The sequence below is a fragment of the Lolium perenne genome, chromosome 4, assembly GCF_019359855.2.
Source record: "Lolium perenne isolate Kyuss_39 chromosome 4, Kyuss_2.0, whole genome shotgun sequence".
NCBI classification, from domain to species: domain Eukaryota; kingdom Viridiplantae; phylum Streptophyta; class Magnoliopsida; order Poales; family Poaceae; genus Lolium; species Lolium perenne.
The window spans coordinates 379159741-379180040 of NC_067247.2; the positions used below are offsets into that span (position 1 = coordinate 379159741).

General features: G+C 47.4%; 2 protein-coding genes across 2 annotated transcripts; both read left to right on the forward strand.

The window, feature by feature from the left end:
• Positions 1–9487: 9487 nt before the first annotated feature.
• On the forward strand, positions 9488–13982 carry LOC127297201 (ubiquitin domain-containing protein DSK2a). The gene is made up of 8 exons (XM_051327498.2): positions 9488–9762; positions 11476–12180; positions 12266–12468; positions 12576–12689; positions 12768–12826; positions 12915–12943; positions 13389–13478; positions 13588–13982. Exons 1-8 carry the CDS (start codon positions 9537–9539, stop codon positions 13734–13736), a joined length of 1575 nt encoding a protein of 524 aa, XP_051183458.1. The 5' UTR covers positions 9488–9536; the 3' UTR covers positions 13737–13982.
• Positions 13983–14722: 740 nt separating this feature from the next.
• On the forward strand, positions 14723–18131 carry LOC127297202 (catalase-1). Its single transcript, XM_051327499.2, has 6 exons — positions 14723–14892; positions 14978–15074; positions 16165–17309; positions 17391–17458; positions 17559–17652; positions 17766–18131. The coding sequence occupies exons 1-6, from the start codon at positions 14878–14880 to the stop codon at positions 17823–17825; spliced, it is 1479 nt and encodes a 492-aa protein (XP_051183459.1). The 5' UTR covers positions 14723–14877; the 3' UTR covers positions 17826–18131.
• The last annotated feature ends 2169 nt before the right edge of the window (positions 18132–20300 follow it).

The following is a 20300-nucleotide window of genomic DNA, read 5'->3' on the forward strand; positions in this document are numbered from 1 at the left end:
AACGCAAACATCCACTTACCAAGTCGGCCTTTCAAAACAGGAGCCGACAGCATGTGCTTGACAACGTCTGACTTGCATATGATGATGATTTCTGCCATCAGAAAGATGTGACGAAGCTTGGTGCAGGTAAAAAATAGGCAGAGGCATAACTTCCCGATCTCGGGATACCTTGTCTCTGCATCCAACATCCTTCTGCTGAGGTAGAATGCGACCCTTTCTACACCCTCATAAAGTTGCACCACTACTGAAGCGATGGACGTGTCAGCTACTGATAAGTAGATATAGAACGGTCTATCTTGCTGAGGTGGAACTAACACGGGCGGCGTCATGAGGTACTGTTTAATCTCGTCAAACGCTCGCTGCTGCTCTGCCCCCCGGTGAAACTCATCATCAGATTTAATCTTCACTAATGCCATAAACGGCTCAATTCGTCCTGACAGATTAGAGATGAACCGTCGGACGAAGTTGATCTTGCCGATAAGACATTGGAGTTCCTTCTTCGTGGTAGGTGGCTGCATGGTACGTACTGCCTCCTGACTTTTCAGACCGATCTCAATTTCACATTCATGAACCAAAAAACCTAGGAACTGACCGGCCGTCACACCAAAGGCACACTTCTTTGGATTCATTCTTAGTCCGAATTTTCTAGTCCGGTCTAGGATGCGTCGCAAATCACCCAAGTGTCCTTCCATGGAGATAGACTTGACCACCACATCATCGATGTAAATTTCCACCAACTTGCCGATCAGATCATGAAAAATGTAATTCATGGCTCTTTGGTATGTTGCACCGGCATTCTTCAGCCCAAAAGTCATGACAACATATTCAAACAAGCCCACTGATCCTGGTACTCTGAATGCAGTCTTGTGTATATCTTCTGGAGCCATGAAAATTTGGTTTAGCCGGCATTGCCATCCATGAAACTTAACACCTTGTGGCCAGCAGCTGCATTGATCAATGTTTCTGCCACAGGCATTGGATATTCATCCTCTGGAGTGGCTCTGTTGAGATCTCGGAAATCTATGGCAGCACGCCATCGGCCGTCCTTTTTTTTCTACAGGTACGATACTGGAAATCCATTCAGCATACCTGCATGGCCTGATGAACCCGGCGGCCAACATTTTCTCGATCTCTTTCTTGACTTCTTCGAGAATTTCGGCCTTCATCTGACGTGCACGTTGTTGGAATGGCCGAAATCCTTTCTTGAGTGGGAGCCGATGCTCAATAATGCTCCTGTCTAACCAGGCATCTCTGTGTAATCCCATGCAAAGCAATCTGGGTATTCTTTCAACAGAGCTATCATCTGGCTCCTGAGATGTGGATCTAACTTTTTTGCTGATGAAAGTGGGTCGTGGCTTATCCCCAGGACCAATATCAACCTCTTCTAGCTCATCAGCCGATGTAAACCCATACCCTAGCTTTCCGTCTCCTGTTAGATCGATGCTCAACACATGCAAAACGTATGGCAAGGATAATATGGGCCGATTGCTGGAATCGGCCCCCACTTTGATTGCATTGCTCAATGAAGGTTTACATCTTTTTCGTGCTTTACTACGACTACGTGACATGCTTGAGACAAGATCATCACTTTTTATTTTTTGGGGCCGATCGCTGGGATCGGCCTTGTCACGTGCGTCCATAGTCTTTGCTCTTGTTACACAGTCAGGCCGGTGGATAAGACCAGCCTCACCCAGTTTTTTGTCACGTCGATGCGCTCACAGTCGTCCAAAGTGACTCCGGAGAGTGGCTCTTGGCCTGCCGCCTCCCAAACGTTCATGCCAGCCGTTGAGATCTCGGCCGAGTCATCTGCGTGGACGATCTCTACTTCATCTCCATCCCACTGTATTAAGCATTGATGCATCGTGGATGGAATGCAGCAGTTGGCGTGAATCCAATCTCTCCCCAGCAGGACAGCGTAGGTGCTCTTGCTGTCGACGATGAAGAACGTTGTAGGGATGGTCTTCCTTCCTACGGTTAAATCCACGTTCAGAACACCTTGTGCTTCTGATGCTTGGCCGTTGAAATCGCGCAATGTGACATTGGTCTTGATCAGATCCGAGCTAGAGCATCCCAGACGACGTAGCATGGAGTATGGCATGATGTTGACTGCCGCTCCGGTGTCAACCAGCATCTTGTTGACAGGCTGCCCATTGATATAACCTCGTAAGTACAGGGCCTTCAGGTGTCTATAGCTTCTTTCTCGTGGCTTCTCAAAGATAACTGGCCGTGGGCCGCAGTCAAGTTGTGCCACAGGTGCCTCTTCTATTCCAGGAGCACAAAACTCCGCCGGAAGGATGAACACCATGTTTGTGCCAGCCGATGTCTCATCATCGGCTTTCTTCTGTTTGGGGCGCCACTCTTTCTTCTGTGGTCGACCTTCCTCGTCCAGAGTTCGCTGAATTTTCGCGGCTAGATCAGGCCGCGCTTTCCTCAACGTGTGCAGGTATAACCTTTCGGCTTCCTCCAAGGAACGTAGTCGCTGAACCCTACGTTTTTGGGAGTGGCTGAGTCCATCAGGGCACCACCTAGGACGGTGGTATTTATCTCCTTCTTCTTCTTCTTCTTCTTCTTCTTCGTCTTCTAACTCCTCGAGATCTTCCACCCGAGAGGACTCAGCTTGCTTGTTCCGAGATGGGAGAGGTCCTAGACGCTTGAACACTGACACGTCTCCTGTGCCCTTCTTCTTTTGTCTACATTCTGGGCAGTTGCCGATTGTGGGCAATCGGCTCATTCCTGAATCCCAGCAGTGTTTGAAGAAGGGACAATCCCAGTGCCTGTCCACGTCATCCTGCTCTCTTGACTTTTCCTTGGCATGGAGCTCATATCTTTCATCGTCCCGATCATGCCGACGATATTCCCTGGCGTCCCTGCTAGCCCGACGATCTCTTTCGTCATCGTCGTTGTATCGCCGACGTTGGTCGTACTGACGCTCATATTTGTTGAGGAGATGATCAGAGAGAGGTCGCTGATATCGCACATTCTTCACTTCTCCCTCTGTGATGTAGCGCTTGCCATCGTGTCGGGGCCGGTCGCGCGGAACGGCCTCCTCCTTGTCCTTGCTACGAGAGCGGGTGCCCTCGTCTCTGTCCTTACCAGGGTGGTGCACAGGCCCGGCCATGTTAATACTGAACGAGAAACCTGGCTGGCACCTCCCGGGGTAAGTGTACTCCACCATGTTAACGGTGGGGAAGGGGTGCGTGTCAACTTTCATGGCGTACTGGCTGAAAATCAGACGCCCTTGTTCTATTGCCATTTGGACCTGCTGACGCCACACCCTGCAGACGTTGGTAGTATGGGTGAACGTGTTATGCCACTTGCAATATGGCTTTCCGTTCAGCTCTTGCGCCGTAGGGATGTTATGGCCTTCGGGTAACTTCAGCTGCTTCTCCTTGAGTAAGAGGTCGAAAATCTGCTCAGCTTTGCTTACGTCGAAGTCAAACCCTCTTGGAGGACCTTGTGGTTTAACCCACTTGCAGGACACGGGGCTTGCCCCCCGAGCCCATTCAGCCACCGCTACCTCCTGATCTCCAGCGGAGTCTTCACCTTCCTCTGTCTCAACCAGGACTACTGCGCGCTTGAACTTGTCCTGGTACAACTCTGGGTGGCGCTGTTCATATAATGACAGTTTCTGAACCATATGCGCCAGTGAAGCGTACTCTGCTTGTGAAGCCATATCCTTGATCGGCGATGCGAGACCTACCACCGCCAGCTCGACTGCTTCTTTTTCAGTCAAACGAGCCGAATAGCATCGGTTCCTAATGGCCCTGAAGCGCTGGATGTATTCTGACACTGTTTCTCCGCGCTTCTGTCGTACTTGTGCTAGATCGGCAATGCCAGCCTCGGAAGCCTCTGAGTGATACTGCATGTGGAACTGCTCCTCCATCTGCTTCCAAGTCCGGACCGAATCTGGTGGCAGCGAGGTGTACCACCCGAAAGCCGATCCTGTGAGGGACTGTGCGAAGAACCTCACACGTAACGGGTCCGATGCTGAGATCGTGCCCAACTGCGCCAAATATCGGCTCACATGCTCGATTGAACTGGAGCCTTCTGACCCGCTAAACTTGGAGAATTCAGGGAGCCGATATTTGGGTGGTAGTGGGATCAAATCGTACTCGTTGGGGTACGGCTTGAAATAGCCGATTGTCCTCCTTTTCGGCACCATGCCGAACTGGTCTCTCAAGATTGCACTGATCTGATCCACGGTGCTAGCTGCAGGAGTCGAGCTTTGAAGATTCGATGGAGTGGCATACTTAGCTAGCCACGCCTGCTTCTCAAGATCTGATCCAGAAGCCCCTCCTGCTGTTCCAGAAACCCCTCATTGCGATCGGCTTGTGCGTGCCCGATATCGCGATGCGGCACATATGTGCACATGTATCCGTGCGGGATCTCCTTAGGCGGTTCATACAAGCACTGGTAATCACTAGGATCGCCACCGATCTTGTAGACGACGTATGCCGGTGAACTCGGCACTTCTGGTGCTGCCAGCGCGAATGGCAGCTGTGGTCGGGTCTGGAGTGGTATCTCTCCTTGGTGAGTCCCTAGAGCAGGTCCTGATGGAGAGTACTGATGCTTCATGATTTCCTGGACCACGCGAAGCGCGACACGCTCCAAGGCGTTCACCAGGCTCTCCGAATGGCGGTGTAGCGAATGAGCTACCATGTGATTAACTTCCTGACGCAGAGACCTGGTGCGTTCTTCTGAAGGAGTAGACAGATCCACTCCATCGAGCGCGCCTTCAGGTGAGAACCCTTTCCACCTGATGCCGTGTGAGCGGGTTCTCTGGAAAGAGCCGATGAGGTCGGCTTCGAAGAGAGCTTTGATATCGTCATACTTTTTCTTGAGCTCCTCAGTCAAATCTTCGTACGTGACTGGATCTTCCGCCATCTCTGATGCGGATGATGATGCAGTTGATGTAGAAGACTGTCCCACCGGGCGTGCCAGAATGTGTTGGCCACCAAAACCCACCGGCGAGTAGCGACGGGCAACACGTAGAGCCGGGAGGCTCCCAGAACTGCGGTAGGCCCTGGTCCCTCGAGCGACGGCCCGCAAAGCTCCGGCACGCACGTCCGATGCTGGTGCAAGGGCGTGCCACCTGACCTATACCTGGTCAGGAAGGTGATGGATTTCTTCGCTTAGTTTCCTGCATGGCATACACGTAAACATTAAATACGAGCCTCGATCGGCTCTCAGGTTGTCCTGTGAATCGGCTCAAGGAGCCGATCCACCCATGATTCGTATGAGATCTACGATAACATGGTGGTCCTGCTTGATCAATATTAAGTTAAAACGATCTACGCCGATCTAGGGTTTTCACCACATAACCGGAACGTCCTACACGTAATTGAGCCTGGCAGCCACGCAAGATGATAATAAACCAGCCCTAGATAAGGCCTAAAAACCAACATGGAGTTGATTCCCGGAACATCTTCTCTAGGGCTAGCAAACTACACCCTACGTGCTACTGGATCCTTCAACCCGTTTGCAAGGCCTAACTATGTAGATATCAAACTAATCCTTGAAGAACAAGGAGCAATCGTAACGGATCGGATCTACTAAACAATGACTAAGCAAGGTGCCACCCTTGCACCTCAAATTGGTACAAGGGTGGCTAGATATCTAGGGGAAGCATGACTAAACAAATACATCAAGAAAGTACTGATGCTAACCCTAACATATCTATGATAACTACGTTGCTCGCCATCAACAAGGCTTCAGCACGAGCAACGCATGAACAACGAATAAACTCGATACTGCCTAGATCGCGAGATGCGATCTAGGCAGCATGGTGCTTACCCGGAAGAAACCCTCGAAACAAGGGGTGGCGATGCGCCTAGATTGATTTGTTGTGAACGTGATCATCCTCTTTCTCAATAACCCTAGATACATATTTATAGTCCGTAGACTTTCTAACGTGGGAATAATCCCAACCGTGCACGAGCCAAATTCTACCTTTTAATCTTAACCGACACGTATCCTACTATATTTACAGATACACGGGCAATCTAGCCCAAACTCCTTGTACAAGGCCGATTCATGTATATTTTCCGTGTATATTCTCCAAGCCCATCTCAATCACGGCCCACCTCTGATCCGGTTAAATTCTGGTGATAACAGTTGTACACAAACATCATGCCACATATTTAGTTATATGTTGTCCCCTACCCCCCTACATATCATATGGATTATTTTTCAAAGTTCGCAAACTTGTCATGATACTTTGCCATGTGAAAGAAGATATTTCCTTCAATCTTGCTTCTAGGATCTTTACATTAGGGTAGTACCTTCTCCTCTAAACTCTTACACATAAACTATATCTGGTTCTTAGATTAGCCTTAATATTTGCTTTGCAAGCATTGTATTATTAAAACAGTGAGGATCTCTATCCGCCCACCCTTGCGCCTTATGCATATCCTCCTCTTTTCTTAGCAACACATAATTTTCACCAAGCAAACCCGTGCATCTTTTTTGTTTGTCACATCATCAACCCATCATCACTCTGAGATTGCATCATTAATTCTTTTACGGAGTTTTTTGTAACAAAAAATACAAAAATTGCATATCGAGGTGTTGCTTGAGCATCAACCTTTAATTTCACCTTTGTTCCTCCCATAGACAAAGTCATATATCCGCCCACCCTTGTGCATGTTCATAAACCCTATCAACTGGATATTGGAAGATATCACTTCTATCTTCCTGAACTAGGAAAGGTAAATTAGTTTATTTATCGCATAGCGCTTCTACCATAAGGTTAAGGATAGTACAAATGTCCACATGTGTATCAACATTGGTGTTAAGGCTGAAATAGATAGTACAATTTCCTTCACTTACTATCTGTCCTAATGCGCTACATTAGTCCCCCAAATTTTCTTTCAAGCAAACAACATTATGTTTGTTCGCTCCCATAAGAATTAAAGAATCATATGTGGAAAAATGTGTGATGAAGATGGAGCATCCCTACACACTTTTACTCCTTGAATATGTCCATGTCTCTTTGCATTATAGGTTAGTGCTGAGAAACCTTCTCACACCAAGCATGCTCGGCGTTGCACGCAGCTGTGCAATGGGGCATGGTGAATATTACTCTCGAGACAGATTCTTCGATCCTCGCTCGTGCCTTACAGAGTAAGGACTACGACCTGTTACCTGAAGGAGTTATCTTCCGCGACATCCGAGCTTTCATTCGTTTAAACTTTTGGTCTGTTGATGTTACTTTTGTACCTCGCACATGTAATAAGGTTGCTCATCTGATTGCTGCCTATGGCGCTCATCAGAATGCTGAACGGCTTCTATGGCCGGAAAATGTATTGGATGATGTAAAGGGTCTAGTGGCCAGTGAATCTGTTGTGCCAAATTAATGGAATCATGGTGTTTCAGGTAAAAAAAAAGGATCACCTTGGCATAATCCTCTTGATGGCTCAACATATGCAATTTTTGTGGAGCTAAATCGGATTTGTACACCAATAAGACACATACCATAATAATCTTGACCCACCTTTGACCAAACCTCATTTTTAGCATGATTCCTTCTAGGAAACTCCACTCCACCGTAGGTTCAAAAAAACTCCACTTCACCCTATCATATGTCTTATGCATATCCAATTTTACGGCATGCAAACCACCTTTTGATTTCTTCTTTATTGCATGTGTGCTTTCATATTATCATATGGGGCATGTACAATGGTGAAGAAGGCACGCCTACCCTTATCCTGCCACATCATCTGGGGAAGACAATAGGTAGAAGTCCTACAATGGGTTATCTCTTATAGCTATCCCTAGCAATTAATGATAATTAATTAAATTTGGTAGAAAATTATGTTGCTAAGGGAAGACATGTCGTACAATGGAGAAAATAGCCTTCCCTTATTTTCTAAGAGATGATCTCTTAGCTAAGGAAAGACAACATTATCTTCCTTCATTCTCTCTCCTCGAACTAACAAAAAATCTGACGTGACACATATAAGGGAAGGCTGACGTCACCCCATTGTATGTGCCCTAACATGTTATCACCTCTAAATATAGTAGGTACGAAGGCCCTTTGTTTTTCTCCAATTATATCCGGCAAAATCCTATTCACAAGATTAGCCTATATTTTGCTAATAATTTTATAAAGAACTTTACAGAGACTAATTGGGCAAAAATAAGTTACCTTTTTAGGATTATATATCCACCAAGGTTGGGTATCATAACGGTGGCCGTATTATTTCATCCTTCAAGTGTCACTCCAAATTTACTACAATCCGTCCTCCAACATTACTCAAATTTTTTTATAGGAAACAACATCATCTGGTCCATCAATTTTTAGACCAGCAATCCCCAAATAGCCTTGAATTTTTTTTCCAGGAATACATGTGGATAAAAGCATCTATTCTTTTACTTTCGTGATACAAACATCCATTTTATTTAGCATTGTCACACCAGGAGCAACGTGATCTTCTGAAGCAAACAAATTCACAAAGTGTAATCCATGACTATGAGAATTTAGGTATCCCAATTTAATAAGACAGTGTCTCTAAAAAGAGAAGGAAGGAACCGAAATGTCTTCTAGGCGTTGGTCGCCGTCGACCGAGGCGAAGTACTGGAGCTACTCCGCGCTCCGGTAGGATGCACTCATGTGAACGTGGATGTCTCCGTGCAGCGCCTTGGACATTCATGGTATGGCCATGGAGGTCATGGATGTAGCCAACGATATATGCCACTTGACGAACTCCTGGCAGTAGGGGTGCATGAGTGGGGGTGCATGACGTAGGATGCTTTCCACGCGATTAGTTGAACAAAGGAGACTCTTGGAGCTCGCCATGACCTGGAGATCGACGGCGTTGGTTTGACCAATGCAGAGAGAAGGGGGCGCAGCGAGCGCATAGGTGGTCCTCCGCCCCGAGGATGTGTCCTACCTGCCAGAAATATTGTCAATTCACTTGTCAACGAATCATTTACGCGGATTGGAAACAAAACCTTATCTCGGCCGCGCGAACTCCGTAAAGTGGTTTGAAACGGTAAGAAGTTTCACCGCTATTTTGGTAGTTTTATTTATGGTACATACTTGTCTGGCTAGCCAGACAAAATTGGTTGTACAGTTTGTGTTTTTCCAAGGGTTGGGTTCTACAGTTTGTATCCGTTTATAAGAAACGTATAGGAAAAGTGGAAAACACAGCATGGTCGACAACGCAATACGTATTCTACAGTAGTACGTATCCCGGTGGCGACATTACATTAGACACCAGAACCTTCTTCTATTCTATCGGCACCGGCCCTGACAGCGCGTTCCACGCGGGGCCTACCTACCCCGCGCCGTGGACCCCACACCACGCAAACGAACCACAGCCGTCCATCCCCGCGCCACGGCCACTCTCCGCCGTCGGATCCTCCGCCTGCCCAGCAGCGCTCACCTTCTTCCTCCTCAAACCAAGTCCCGTACAAGTACAAAGCCGAGAGCCCGAGAGAAAAAAGGGGAACGGACTAAACTCACATCACACACACACACACTCGAGCGAAGCCGAATCGGGCCGGATCGGACCTAGGGCTTGGGCGGGGAGGCGATGGGCGGCGGGGGCGAGGGCGAGGGCGCGGGGGCGGCCGCCGCGGCGGCGACGCTGCACATCCGGGGCACCAGCGGGAACAAGTTCGCCGTGCGGGCCGACCTGGGCGCCACCGTCGGCGCCTTCAAGGCGGTCGTCGCCGAGAGCTGCGACGTGCCGGCGCCGCAGCAGCGCCTGATCTACAAGGGCCGGATCTTGAAGGACGACCAAACCCTAGCCAGCTACGGTGCGTGCGCTTCCTCCTCCCTCCTTCCTCTTCGCTGGTACTGCAAGCTTATGCGTCGGTGCGATTTGGTCTAAAATATGGCGCGGCTACTGATGTGGTTAGTTAGTTAGGTTCGCTGCGCGTGGGGGCGCTGGTATGCCTTGCCTAGGTGGTACTTGCGTGTTCGATGCAATGCCTGCCAGGAGGTGGACGAGATGCAGCTTAGCCCCCTTTATGACGTGTATGTATGATCTCGTATATGATTTGTGATCCTTGCCTCCTTGGTTGATGGCTTTGATGCAGAGGCCTAGCCGAAGTCCCGCAAAAATAAGCTACATAGCTGATGGCGTCGAGTGACAGTGCACAGCTTAGGTAATATATGCTGTTGAAGGGAAATGAACGCAGCGCTGATGCATCGGCGTCAATGTAGTTCTGGGTATCATGGAGCCATGCAAAAGTTCTAGGCGGTGATACATGTATATAGGATGGTATACTGCTAGTAGCCATGTCGGAATCCGCATATATTTTCCTGAATTGCAGCATATAACGGCATCTTAGTGGTCACTGATCAGCCAATAGGAAGGCTTGTTTCATCACTGCTTTTGGGTTTCCCGCGCATAGCTTTATTTTGTTTGGTTTCGAGCGCTTGTTATTAGGGCCTACGTGTTACGAACCGTTGCCGCCCACGTGTAACGTGTTATCGTACACCTGGTATGTCGTTATGCTATTATTTATTCCTGCTATGGCATTAAGTCTTGTCGTGTTTTGATAACGAAATGGACCATGTTTTATTGCATCGGATATTATCCACGTGGCGCTCTCCTGAAATAGAAAGTTCCTATGTCAAGCTATTGCAAAGTTTTTAACACTTCACGAATTTCGAGGAATTCATGTCAACGTAGCATCCTAGCCTATTTTAATCTGCACCCTTAATTTATCTTTATCAGATCTGCGTGAGTGCTATAGATATCTTCCTGTGCACATAGTTTTGATCTTCACGAAAAGGGTTTTCTCTAACTATCAGTAATCAGTTCATGTTTGGTACTTGCAAAGTTTTGAGTAATTCGCAATCTGGATTTAAGTCACAATATCAACAATAGTGTAGCTTGTTTCTTTTGAAAAGTATGAGTAGAATTGCAAATACAGTGCTACCTTAACATTGCTTAATCTGTCTGTGGAAATAAGAAATATAATTTCGAAGTTCCTTCCAATTGCCATTAACTATCATGCTAAATGAGTGGTATCTTCAGTACTATATTGACTATCAGTATGTGCCAAACTTAAGGGAAATAATTTAGTGTTCTGTTCTTGCCCTTGAGCTTTGCTTCATCAGTTATCAGTGAACAATGCTACCATAGCCATGCCAAATTATATCTACTTGTTTTACCGTGTGAATACAAGTACCGAAGATCCTGGTCAGTTAAAGTTACCACTTTCAAAACGCACTAAGTTCGGATACCTAAATGTCTTTTGTGGTTGATTAAGATTGGCTTCTTATTGGTGTTTCGGTTGGCAATCTGTTGCTTGATTCTAGGAAAATTTACTAAGGAGCCTGGTGTTCCAATAGGTATACACAAATTTTGATACACAAATGAAGAGTCGAATTCTAGTAACATACTCCTTGTGCTTTAGGATTTGTATAAAGCTACCCTTGAATGGTTGATACATGGAAGCACATTTTTTTAGTTTTTCAAATTCATTCTTATCCTCATGCCTTTTTTTTCCCTTTTGAAGGTGTGGAGACAGACCACACCATCCATATGGTGCGTGGCGCTGCACCGCCAGCAACATCACCTGCACCAGCTGCAGCCAACCATGGGACTTCAACCACTGCAAATACCCCACCAGCTGGTTTTGGAGGCTTGTTGCAAGGTCTTGGCACTACTGGATCTGCTGGCAGCGGAGGTTTGGGTTTAGCTGGCTCTGGCCTTCCAGGATTAGAGCAGATGCAGCAGCAGTTAACTCAGGATCCCAACTTAATGAGGGACATACTGAATATGCCAGCCATGCAGAATCTAATTAATAGCCCTGATCTAATACGTGATTTAATTATGAACAATCCTCAAATGCGTGAGCTTGTTGACCGTAATCCGGATCTGGCGCATGTCCTAAATGATCCAAGCATTCTCCGCCAAACTGTTGAAGCAGCTAGGAATCCTGAACTTATGAGGGAGATGATGCGGAACACAGACAGAGCCATGAGCAACATTGAATCTTCCCCAGAAGGGTTTAATATGCTCCGTCGCATGTATGAAAATGTTCAGGAGCCATTCCTGAATGCAACAACAATGGCTGGGGAAGGTGATAGAAATGCGAACCCATTTGCTGCTCTTCTCGGAAACCAAGGGACTAACCAAGCAAGAGATCCAGCTGGAGATGCATCAACTACTGCCCCTGTTCCAAATACTAATCCTCTCCCAAATCCCTGGAGTGCAAATGGTAGGTTTGGGAACTCCCACATTTTTGTTGTTCGCATATGCATTTATTTCTGTCCTGTTCTGCTATCTAAGAACTAAATCTACAGCTGGCGCTGCACAAGGAGCAGCAAGGCCTACTCCTGCTGCAAGGAGTGCAACAAGTGGTGGCCTAGGAGGATTGGGTTCTGCAGATTTGGGAAGTATGCTGGGTGGTGGCTCTGATGCATCCTTCTTGAACCAGGTTTTGCAAAACCCTACCATGATGCAAATGATGCAAAACATTATGTCTAATCCTCAGTCCATGAATCAGGTACACTGTTTCAACTATTTATATTGTGAGTAGTTGATTAGGATGTAAAACATCTTGTCCTGATCATATAATGTTTTGACCCCTTGCTGATATTTTGTTCCACGTAGTTGCTCAACATGAACCCAAATGTACGTAACATGATGGAATCAAATACCCAGATGAGGGAAATGTTTCAGAATCCTGAATTTCTTCGCCAGTTAACATCTCCCGAAACATTGCAGGTGGGATTAACTTTTCTGCTATAGTTGCATGCAGTTCATGTGGTTATATGATTGACTAAATTGCCTCCTTTCATGTAGCAATTAATTTCATTCCAGCAGGCGCTGACTTCGCAACTTGGTCAACAACAAGCTGGCCAGTGAGTATCTTATCCCTCTTCCTGTATCATAATATGGTGAGCCTTGCTCTATGCACTGTTTGTTGAATCTATTCTTCATTTGATTCAGGGAGCGGACCCAAGCGGGCACTAATCCAGGTAATTTGCTCTACTTAGTCATCACTTGAATGATCTTTCCTAGCATTCATGTATGCATTCGTTCATCAGCTTCTTGCAGTTTTATTTTCGGTGGCTGTTGCTTTAGATTCTTTTGGTAATTCTAAGATCACTTCTGAATATTGCTCTCCATAGTTTTTGTACGAAAATTAAAAACGTTGGAGCACCCTCTTTTGAGATCTGTACTTTGGTTATATAAACTGAAAAAGACAAACCAATTAACACCCTTTGGGTGAACAGCTAACTCTACTAAGAAATAGTTTTTGTTGTTTCCTGATTAGTTGGCTATGTACTGCTTTTTTTTAATATCCTTGAGATGCGAGGTCGATGCAATTTTTATCTTACCCATGCAAACTTGCAGCAAACTAAACCTGCAGTTTTTCTTCCTAATGCTGATTCATGGAAAAAAAATCACTTGAATGCTTAGGCAACGTTAACCTCAACAGCTTGATGAGCATGTTCAATGGGCTTGGTGCTGGCGGTCATCTTGGTGCTCTCGATCATGTTACTGCTGCCCGTGAGTATCTATTTCTTAGTTTGATGTGTTAAGAAGAAATGATGTGTCATAGTGTGACTGGGTGTTCTTCATGGACCTTGCTTATTGGTTGAACCTTCTGAATTCACAGTGCCACCTGAAGAGCGCTTCGCGACGCAACTAGCTCAGCTCCAAGAGATGGGGTTCTTCGACACCCAGGAGAACATCCGAGCGCTGACGGCTACCTATGGGGACGTCAATGCCGCAGTGGAGCGACTCCTTCAGAATTTCGGGCAATAGACCGTGCTGATGAAAAGCTGTTGCGTGTTGTTACCTGTAGTAGTTGGCATTGCGAGGTTTCATTGGTTCTTATATACCTGGTCAGACCGAAAGGCAGCACCCGTCTAGATTCTATGTGTCCGTAAGATGAATAAACCAGTCTCTACTGGATATCGTTGGCGTACATGTCGTGGTTGGTATATTGGTACCTTGGGTCGGTGTACATACATATTGGATCGTGGGGTCTTAAACTGTTGTTGAAGTGTACATGGTCGTTGCCTCTCTGTCGTGATTTTATTACCATCGGTATGCTGCTGCATGTTTGATTCTTGTGTAGGTGGGATCATGGAATTGAAAAGGCCATTCCCTCGCAAAAAAAAGAAAAAAGAAAAGGCCATTGTTCTGCGGAGGCTTTACACAATGGTCATAAGGTAGAGATTCCTTGTAGTTTTGTTTCATGTTATAAGCACTGGAGCCTAGGCTGCTGGAGTGAGCAGGCATGTAGGGATCCACTGACCTGACGCGAGGATGCTTTTTCGGGTCTGCATTGTGGTTGCTTGTCCTGCATTTTTTTTTTTCCGTCAACAAGGCTGCCACGGTGAAAGTGTGCATGCCATTGAAACAAGAAACGGTGCAATTCAGAGCACGTATTCAGATGAAAAATCCTCCGTAGAGCCGTCGAAAAACCCTGTGTTCGCTAGCGCCATTCGGTCAGGACGGCACGATCGACGTCTCCTCCGCCGCGCAATGGTCGCAGCAAATGTGAACGGCATCTGCTGTCCCCCGGCCAAAATCCCCATCCCCCGCCGCGTTCACACCCAGTTCCGTTTTTCTGCCTACGTTTATCTCGTGAACCAAGGCGGGAACCGGATTTCGTAATTGCCATTTTTCTCTGGACGGCGATCGCCGGGGGCAGCGTGTGGTGGAGGCGCGCGCGGCTCATATCCGGTGGGAGGGGCGGAGCATGGCGCAGGAGCGCGCACACGTAGCAGAGAGGCCCATCGGAAAGGAGGCCCCAGAAGCGTCCCGGCTCCCGGCACGCGACAAACCTCCCTCGCCCTCTCGTTCCCGCTACAAGTAGCCTTGCCGCGCGGCGAGCCTCGCGTAACCGTGACCCTGCTGCCTCTCGCGCACCGCCGGCCGTCGTCCATCGTTAGGCGCCATGGACCCCTACAAGGTACGCATGCTCTCTCTGCTGCTCTGGTTGCCGGTTAGAGCTCTCATCTCCTGCTGGTTCTTGGTTTTGATGGCTTCTGCTGCAGTACCGCCCGTCGAGCTCCTTCAACGGCCCGCAGTGGAGCACCAACTCCGGCGCGCCCGTCTGGAACAACGACAACTCCCTCACTGTCGGCTCCCGAGGTATCCTTTCTTACCCTTTCATCACCTGTAGCACAGTTTGCTTATATCTTAATTGTGCCGTCGGATTCCAGCCGCGCGACTGAGGCAACCGTGGTTAGCAAACACTCAAGGCTGCTCATGGTCTCATGGTGCAGCTTTGCTGGTTTGGTTCTAGCTTTCATCAAGTACTTTGATAGCATAACTAAAGTCCTTCTTCTCGAGTTATTTTGAGCTGATATTTTGGCAGAGAAACAACTCAATTACGTAGTTACTACCTGGCATGAGGACGCAAATTATCAATGGGAATTCAGCTACATATATCAAGCTGAGCCTAACTGAATTTTTCTCTGTTAAAAACCTGAAGTTAAGTAGCCTAACTCACAGCATGCATGTCTCTGTTCAAATTAAGCACTGATTGCTTGCGCTGATAGGCCGATACCAGAGAAATAACTCAAATTAAGCACTGATTGCTTGCACGCTAGGCCGGGGATGCAGCTTGTCAAAGGGGAATTTAGCTAGATTACTGAACCAAAAGCTTTATGAAGCTGAGTGTAACTCAATCTTACCGTGTGTCGGAAAATTTGAAATTAGCTAGCCTAACTGACTACTGCAGAAAATTTGAAATTAACTAGCCCAACTCACACATTTAACCATCGACCCCATTAAAACTGAAGCCCAGTTACCATCTCCTGGTCCGTATGCGTAAAGTAGCTAGGTTCTTGGTTGTGAGATCTCAGGAATACTACCGTTGCTTCAGGTGCCATGCCGAGTGCATGCATATTTTTTTGTTCGAATTGACCACTATAATCTACCAAAAGGATCCTGAAGCTCAGTTTGACAGAGCACCCTCGTAACTCATCCAACACAAAACTGGTTCATAGTTCATACTGATGTTGGCAGTAAGCTGAATTGAAGAGTTCTGTGTTCGTCAGTCCAACAGGGCCTTGGCACATGGCGAAACTAAATAGTCTAATTTTCTTGATGTGCTAGTCGTAGATGTGTAAGATCGATGAACAGCTCTTCAGAACAAAACAAACAAACCCGTCTCACATCACCCAGTGTCCTTGGGTTAACGCTGACCGACGATGATGCCTGTGTACTGATGAATCAGGCCCGATCCTGCTTGAGGACTACCACCTGGTGGAGAAGATCGCCGACTTCGACCGCGAGCGCATCCCGGAGCGTGTGGTGCACGCGCGCGGCGCCAGCGCCAAGGGCTTCTTCGAGGTGACCCACGACATCTCCCACCTGACCTGCGCCGACTTCCTCCGCGCCCCTGGCGTCCAGACCCCCGTCATCGTCCGCTTCTCCACCGTCATCCACGAGCGCGGCTCCCCCGAGACCCTCCGCGACCCTCGCGGGTTCGCCATCAAGTTCTACACCCGGGAGGGCAACTGGGACCTGGTCGGCAACAACTTCCCGGTCTTCTTCATCCGCGACGGCATGAAGTTCCCGGACATGGTGCACGCGCTCAAGCCCAACCCCAAGACCCACATCCAGGAGAACTGGCGCGTGCTGGACTTCTTCTCGCACCACCCGGAGTCGCTCCACATGTTCACCTTCCTCTTCGACGACATCGGCATCCCCGCCGACTACCGCCACATGGACGGCTCCGGCGTCAACACCTACACGCTCGTCAACCGCGCCGGCAAGGCGCACTACGTCAAGTTCCACTGGAAGCCCACCTGCGGCGTCAAGTCCCTGCTCGAGGACGAGGCGGTCACCGTCGGCGGCACCAACCACAGCCACGCCACCAAGGACCTCACCGACGCCATCGCCGCCGGCAACTACCCGGAGTGGACGTTCTACATCCAGACCATCGACCCGGACCATGAGGACAGGTTCGACTTCGACCCGCTAGACGTGACCAAGACGTGGCCCGAGGACGTGGTGCCGCTGCAGCCCGTGGGGCGGCTGGTGCTCAACCGCAACATCGACAACTTCTTCTCCGAGAACGAGCAGCTGGCCTTCTGCCCGGGCATCATCGTCCCTGGGGTGTACTACTCCGACGACAAGCTGCTGCAGACCAGGATCTTCTCCTACTCCGACACGCAGCGCCACCGCCTCGGACCAAACTACCTGCTGCTCCCGGCCAATGCGCCCAAGTGCTCCCATCACAACAATCACTACGACGGGCTCATGAACTTCATGCACCGCGACGAGGAGGTCGACTACTTCCCTTCCAGGTTCGACCCCGCCAAGCACGCGCCCAGGTACCCCATCCCGTCGCGCACACTCAACGGCCGCCGCGAGAAGGTAATGTATACTCCGTATATCCTACTGATCATCCGTTGGCTCCACTTCCTGTTCTTACATGTACGTGTGACACTATTGCAGATGGTGATCGAGAAGGAGAACAACTTCAAGCAGCCGGGGGAGAGGTACCGCTCCATGGACCCAGCAAGGTGCGTACACTACCAATAGCATATGTAGCAAGCAACTGTATCGATCGAGCTGTCGTTAATTTGGTTTAACTGAATATCCATGTTATATGAATATGTGCAGGCAAGAGCGATTCATCAACAGATGGGTCGATGCGCTCTCTGACCCTCGCCTCACCCACGAGATCAAGGCCATCTGGCTCTCCTACTGGTCTCAGGTAATTCATCATTCTCAAATACACATTTTATCGAAAAATATGCATATTCTCTGACGAAACTTGCATGTTCTCTGAAGAAACTGAACTGCTTCTTGTGTGATCGACGCGTGCAGGCTGACAGGTCTCTGGGACAGAAGCTGGCCGGCCGTCTCAGCGCGAAGCCGAGCATGTAAAGATGAGTCAATATGGCGCGAGCAAAATCCAATCTGCTTCGATAGTGGAAGCATTCTCCCCTCTTATCGGCAAGGATTAATTACCCGATGCTGAAAGTATCTTTAGCATACTGAGCCTATTTTGGAAAGAGGACATATGATTCTATATAGTACCCCACGTTACGCGCATTGTCGTCTGCCATTCATGTAATAATTTGTACAAGAGCCTATTTCTACTGATACTTCATTATTATTGTAAAAAGCATTCAACTTGATTAATAAACCATATCAAGAATAAGTTGAAATGGATAGATGAATTATTATTAACCAAGTTTGTTTTTCTAGTGGGCATATTGTTTTAATAAGAACCCCGCTAGCTTGAGTTATCCAAATTTGAGGCGCACGATCGATCTAGTGAGTACCAAACAATCACGATGCCACGATGAGATGACACAAATATTTGTTAACATGACATCCATAATTGGACAATGATAGACCGGAGAAGAACAACTTTTTTGGGTAATCAGCCGAGCTTTGCAGAATCGGCTGGCCCAAAAATAGGCCCATGTGTGTTGGCCTGCAATAGATTGGAGTTATCTGGCTCTTAAATAAAGATGATGATGAGAGCTTCCACAAAGAGAAATACTAATCATGGTTAACCCTATGCACAACTAAAAAGAAGTTACCCAATGCATATGCAATTGGGTAATTTACAAAAAATCTTATCCAATGTAGCTTAATTATATTTTTAAAAAAGGTTATTATAGGTAGCGAATGGTGCTCCGTGCAGGCCACGTGCCGCGAATTTGTGATATCACAAACAGGGGAAGTGTCTTCCTTCTTGCGGTGCCTGCCTCCCTCTTTCTCTTGTTAAAGTTCATCGGCGTGTCAAAATGTGAAGATTCTCTAGAGCACAGAGGCATCTCGAGACGTGCGTGGAGATAGAACCATCGATACCTTGTTGGCGAGTTAGGGTGTTGGTTAATTCAACCGATTGGAGTCATTTTTACAACAATGAATGCCTTGGTGATGTTGGCGGAGTCAGCGTACGAATAATGGGTGTAGAGAGCATACTAAAAGTCATAGTTTTAATGATACGTCTCCTAATTTTCTTGAAGTTTATTGCTCTATATGTGAACTAGAAACATGTGTATGGTGTATATTTGTACACCCATGTACTGATCTCCCTCCGCCTATGGGCTGTCGGCAAGTGCAACAATTGCAGTGTGGCCTTGGCGATGAAATGGAAGAAGACTAATCACATGATGACAGATAGACACAATGTTCCACTTGATGAGGTAGACCAAGAATGTCCGTAAGGTACACATGGTAGAGGAAGGAAGCGAGATGGAGAAGAGAAGACTCAGGAGTAAGTTGGATGGAGAAGGAAAGATTAGAAAACGAATGAGATGTATGAGTGACATGTGTCAACACAAGATGGCCTCCCATGCATACTTGGAAGTGTCATCAACGAGGTAAGCTGTGAGGTGTTGCCAGAGGGGGCATCCATATGTACGTGTATATTGAATTGTTGATAGAGCTGCCCAAGAACTTGTCGATAAGTTAGGGTGTAGTTTAAGCCTAGTGGTGAGAGTCTTTTTACACCATTGGACACATTGACAGACTTCTGCCAATATATAGTCAAGCCTGAAATGTCACCATCTATCACCGAGTATGACAACAATGATGTGGCATCTCCGATGAAAATGAAGAGACACAACGACAAATATAGGCGACATGTAATTGGATGTAGAAGGGTTAGAATGTCGCGGAGGTGCACGCGGAGGAGGAAGGAGAGTCACATAGAGGAGAGAATGCCCCGGAGCGAGGTTGATGGTGAAAAAAAGAGTAGGGAGTGAAAGAGGTGTATGTGCGGCACAGGTAGACCATTCCTAAGTCGCTCTACAAGCCGGGACACTATGTGTAGTTTCCATTTGGAAACCGCGTCTCTACGAGAACATTCATTTATCTCTTGGTATATTTTTCTGCAATAGTTCAACTATCCAAAAAAAATAACAACATAAGATAAATATTGTTGTCCGCACTAACTAAGAAATAAAACAAAAACACTACTAAAAACGGCAAATGCCCTTTTTCAACCAACTGAATTGAACTGAACTCAGTCCCATGGGTCAGACGGGCACATAGCCAACCAACAACGTATCACAGTATATACAAATCCATCCTAGTGCGGCTTATAACTAAACCAAACCAGTTCTTTTTTTTGTTGATATAGGGTTGCTCGGGCCTCCGCATCGATAGGTGCACACACTTTTTTTTTAAGAAAAACAGTACAAACATAGATGCTCACATACACGCGCATACACCCATCCTTATGAACGCACACATGCACACCCTACCTATATGAGCACCTCCGAAAGACTGAGCCGACGGATAGGATCTTAAAATTGATGAAGTCACCACATGTGCCTCGCTGTCGACGGAAACATCGCCTCCCACTGAATGAATATTCCGCTTTTATGAGATACACAAATA

Bases quoted from the DNA above. Each gene is read 5' to 3' on its own strand.
- LOC127297201 (XM_051327498.2), top strand. From the start codon at position 9,537: ATGGGCGGCGGGGGCGAGGGCGAGGGCGCGGGGGCGGCCGCCGCGGCG. The intron at 12,690-12,767 runs GTGGGATTAACT...CCTTTCATGTAG, and splicing joins CATCTCCCGAAACATTGCAG to CAATTAATTTCATTCCAGCA. The intron at 12,944-13,388 runs GTAATTTGCTCT...TTGAATGCTTAG, and splicing joins CCAAGCGGGCACTAATCCAG to GCAACGTTAACCTCAACAGC.
- LOC127297202 (XM_051327499.2), top strand. The intron at 15,075-16,164 runs GTATCCTTTCTT...CTGATGAATCAG, and splicing joins CCTCACTGTCGGCTCCCGAG to GCCCGATCCTGCTTGAGGAC. The intron at 17,459-17,558 runs GTGCGTACACTA...GAATATGTGCAG, and splicing joins CGCTCCATGGACCCAGCAAG to GCAAGAGCGATTCATCAACA.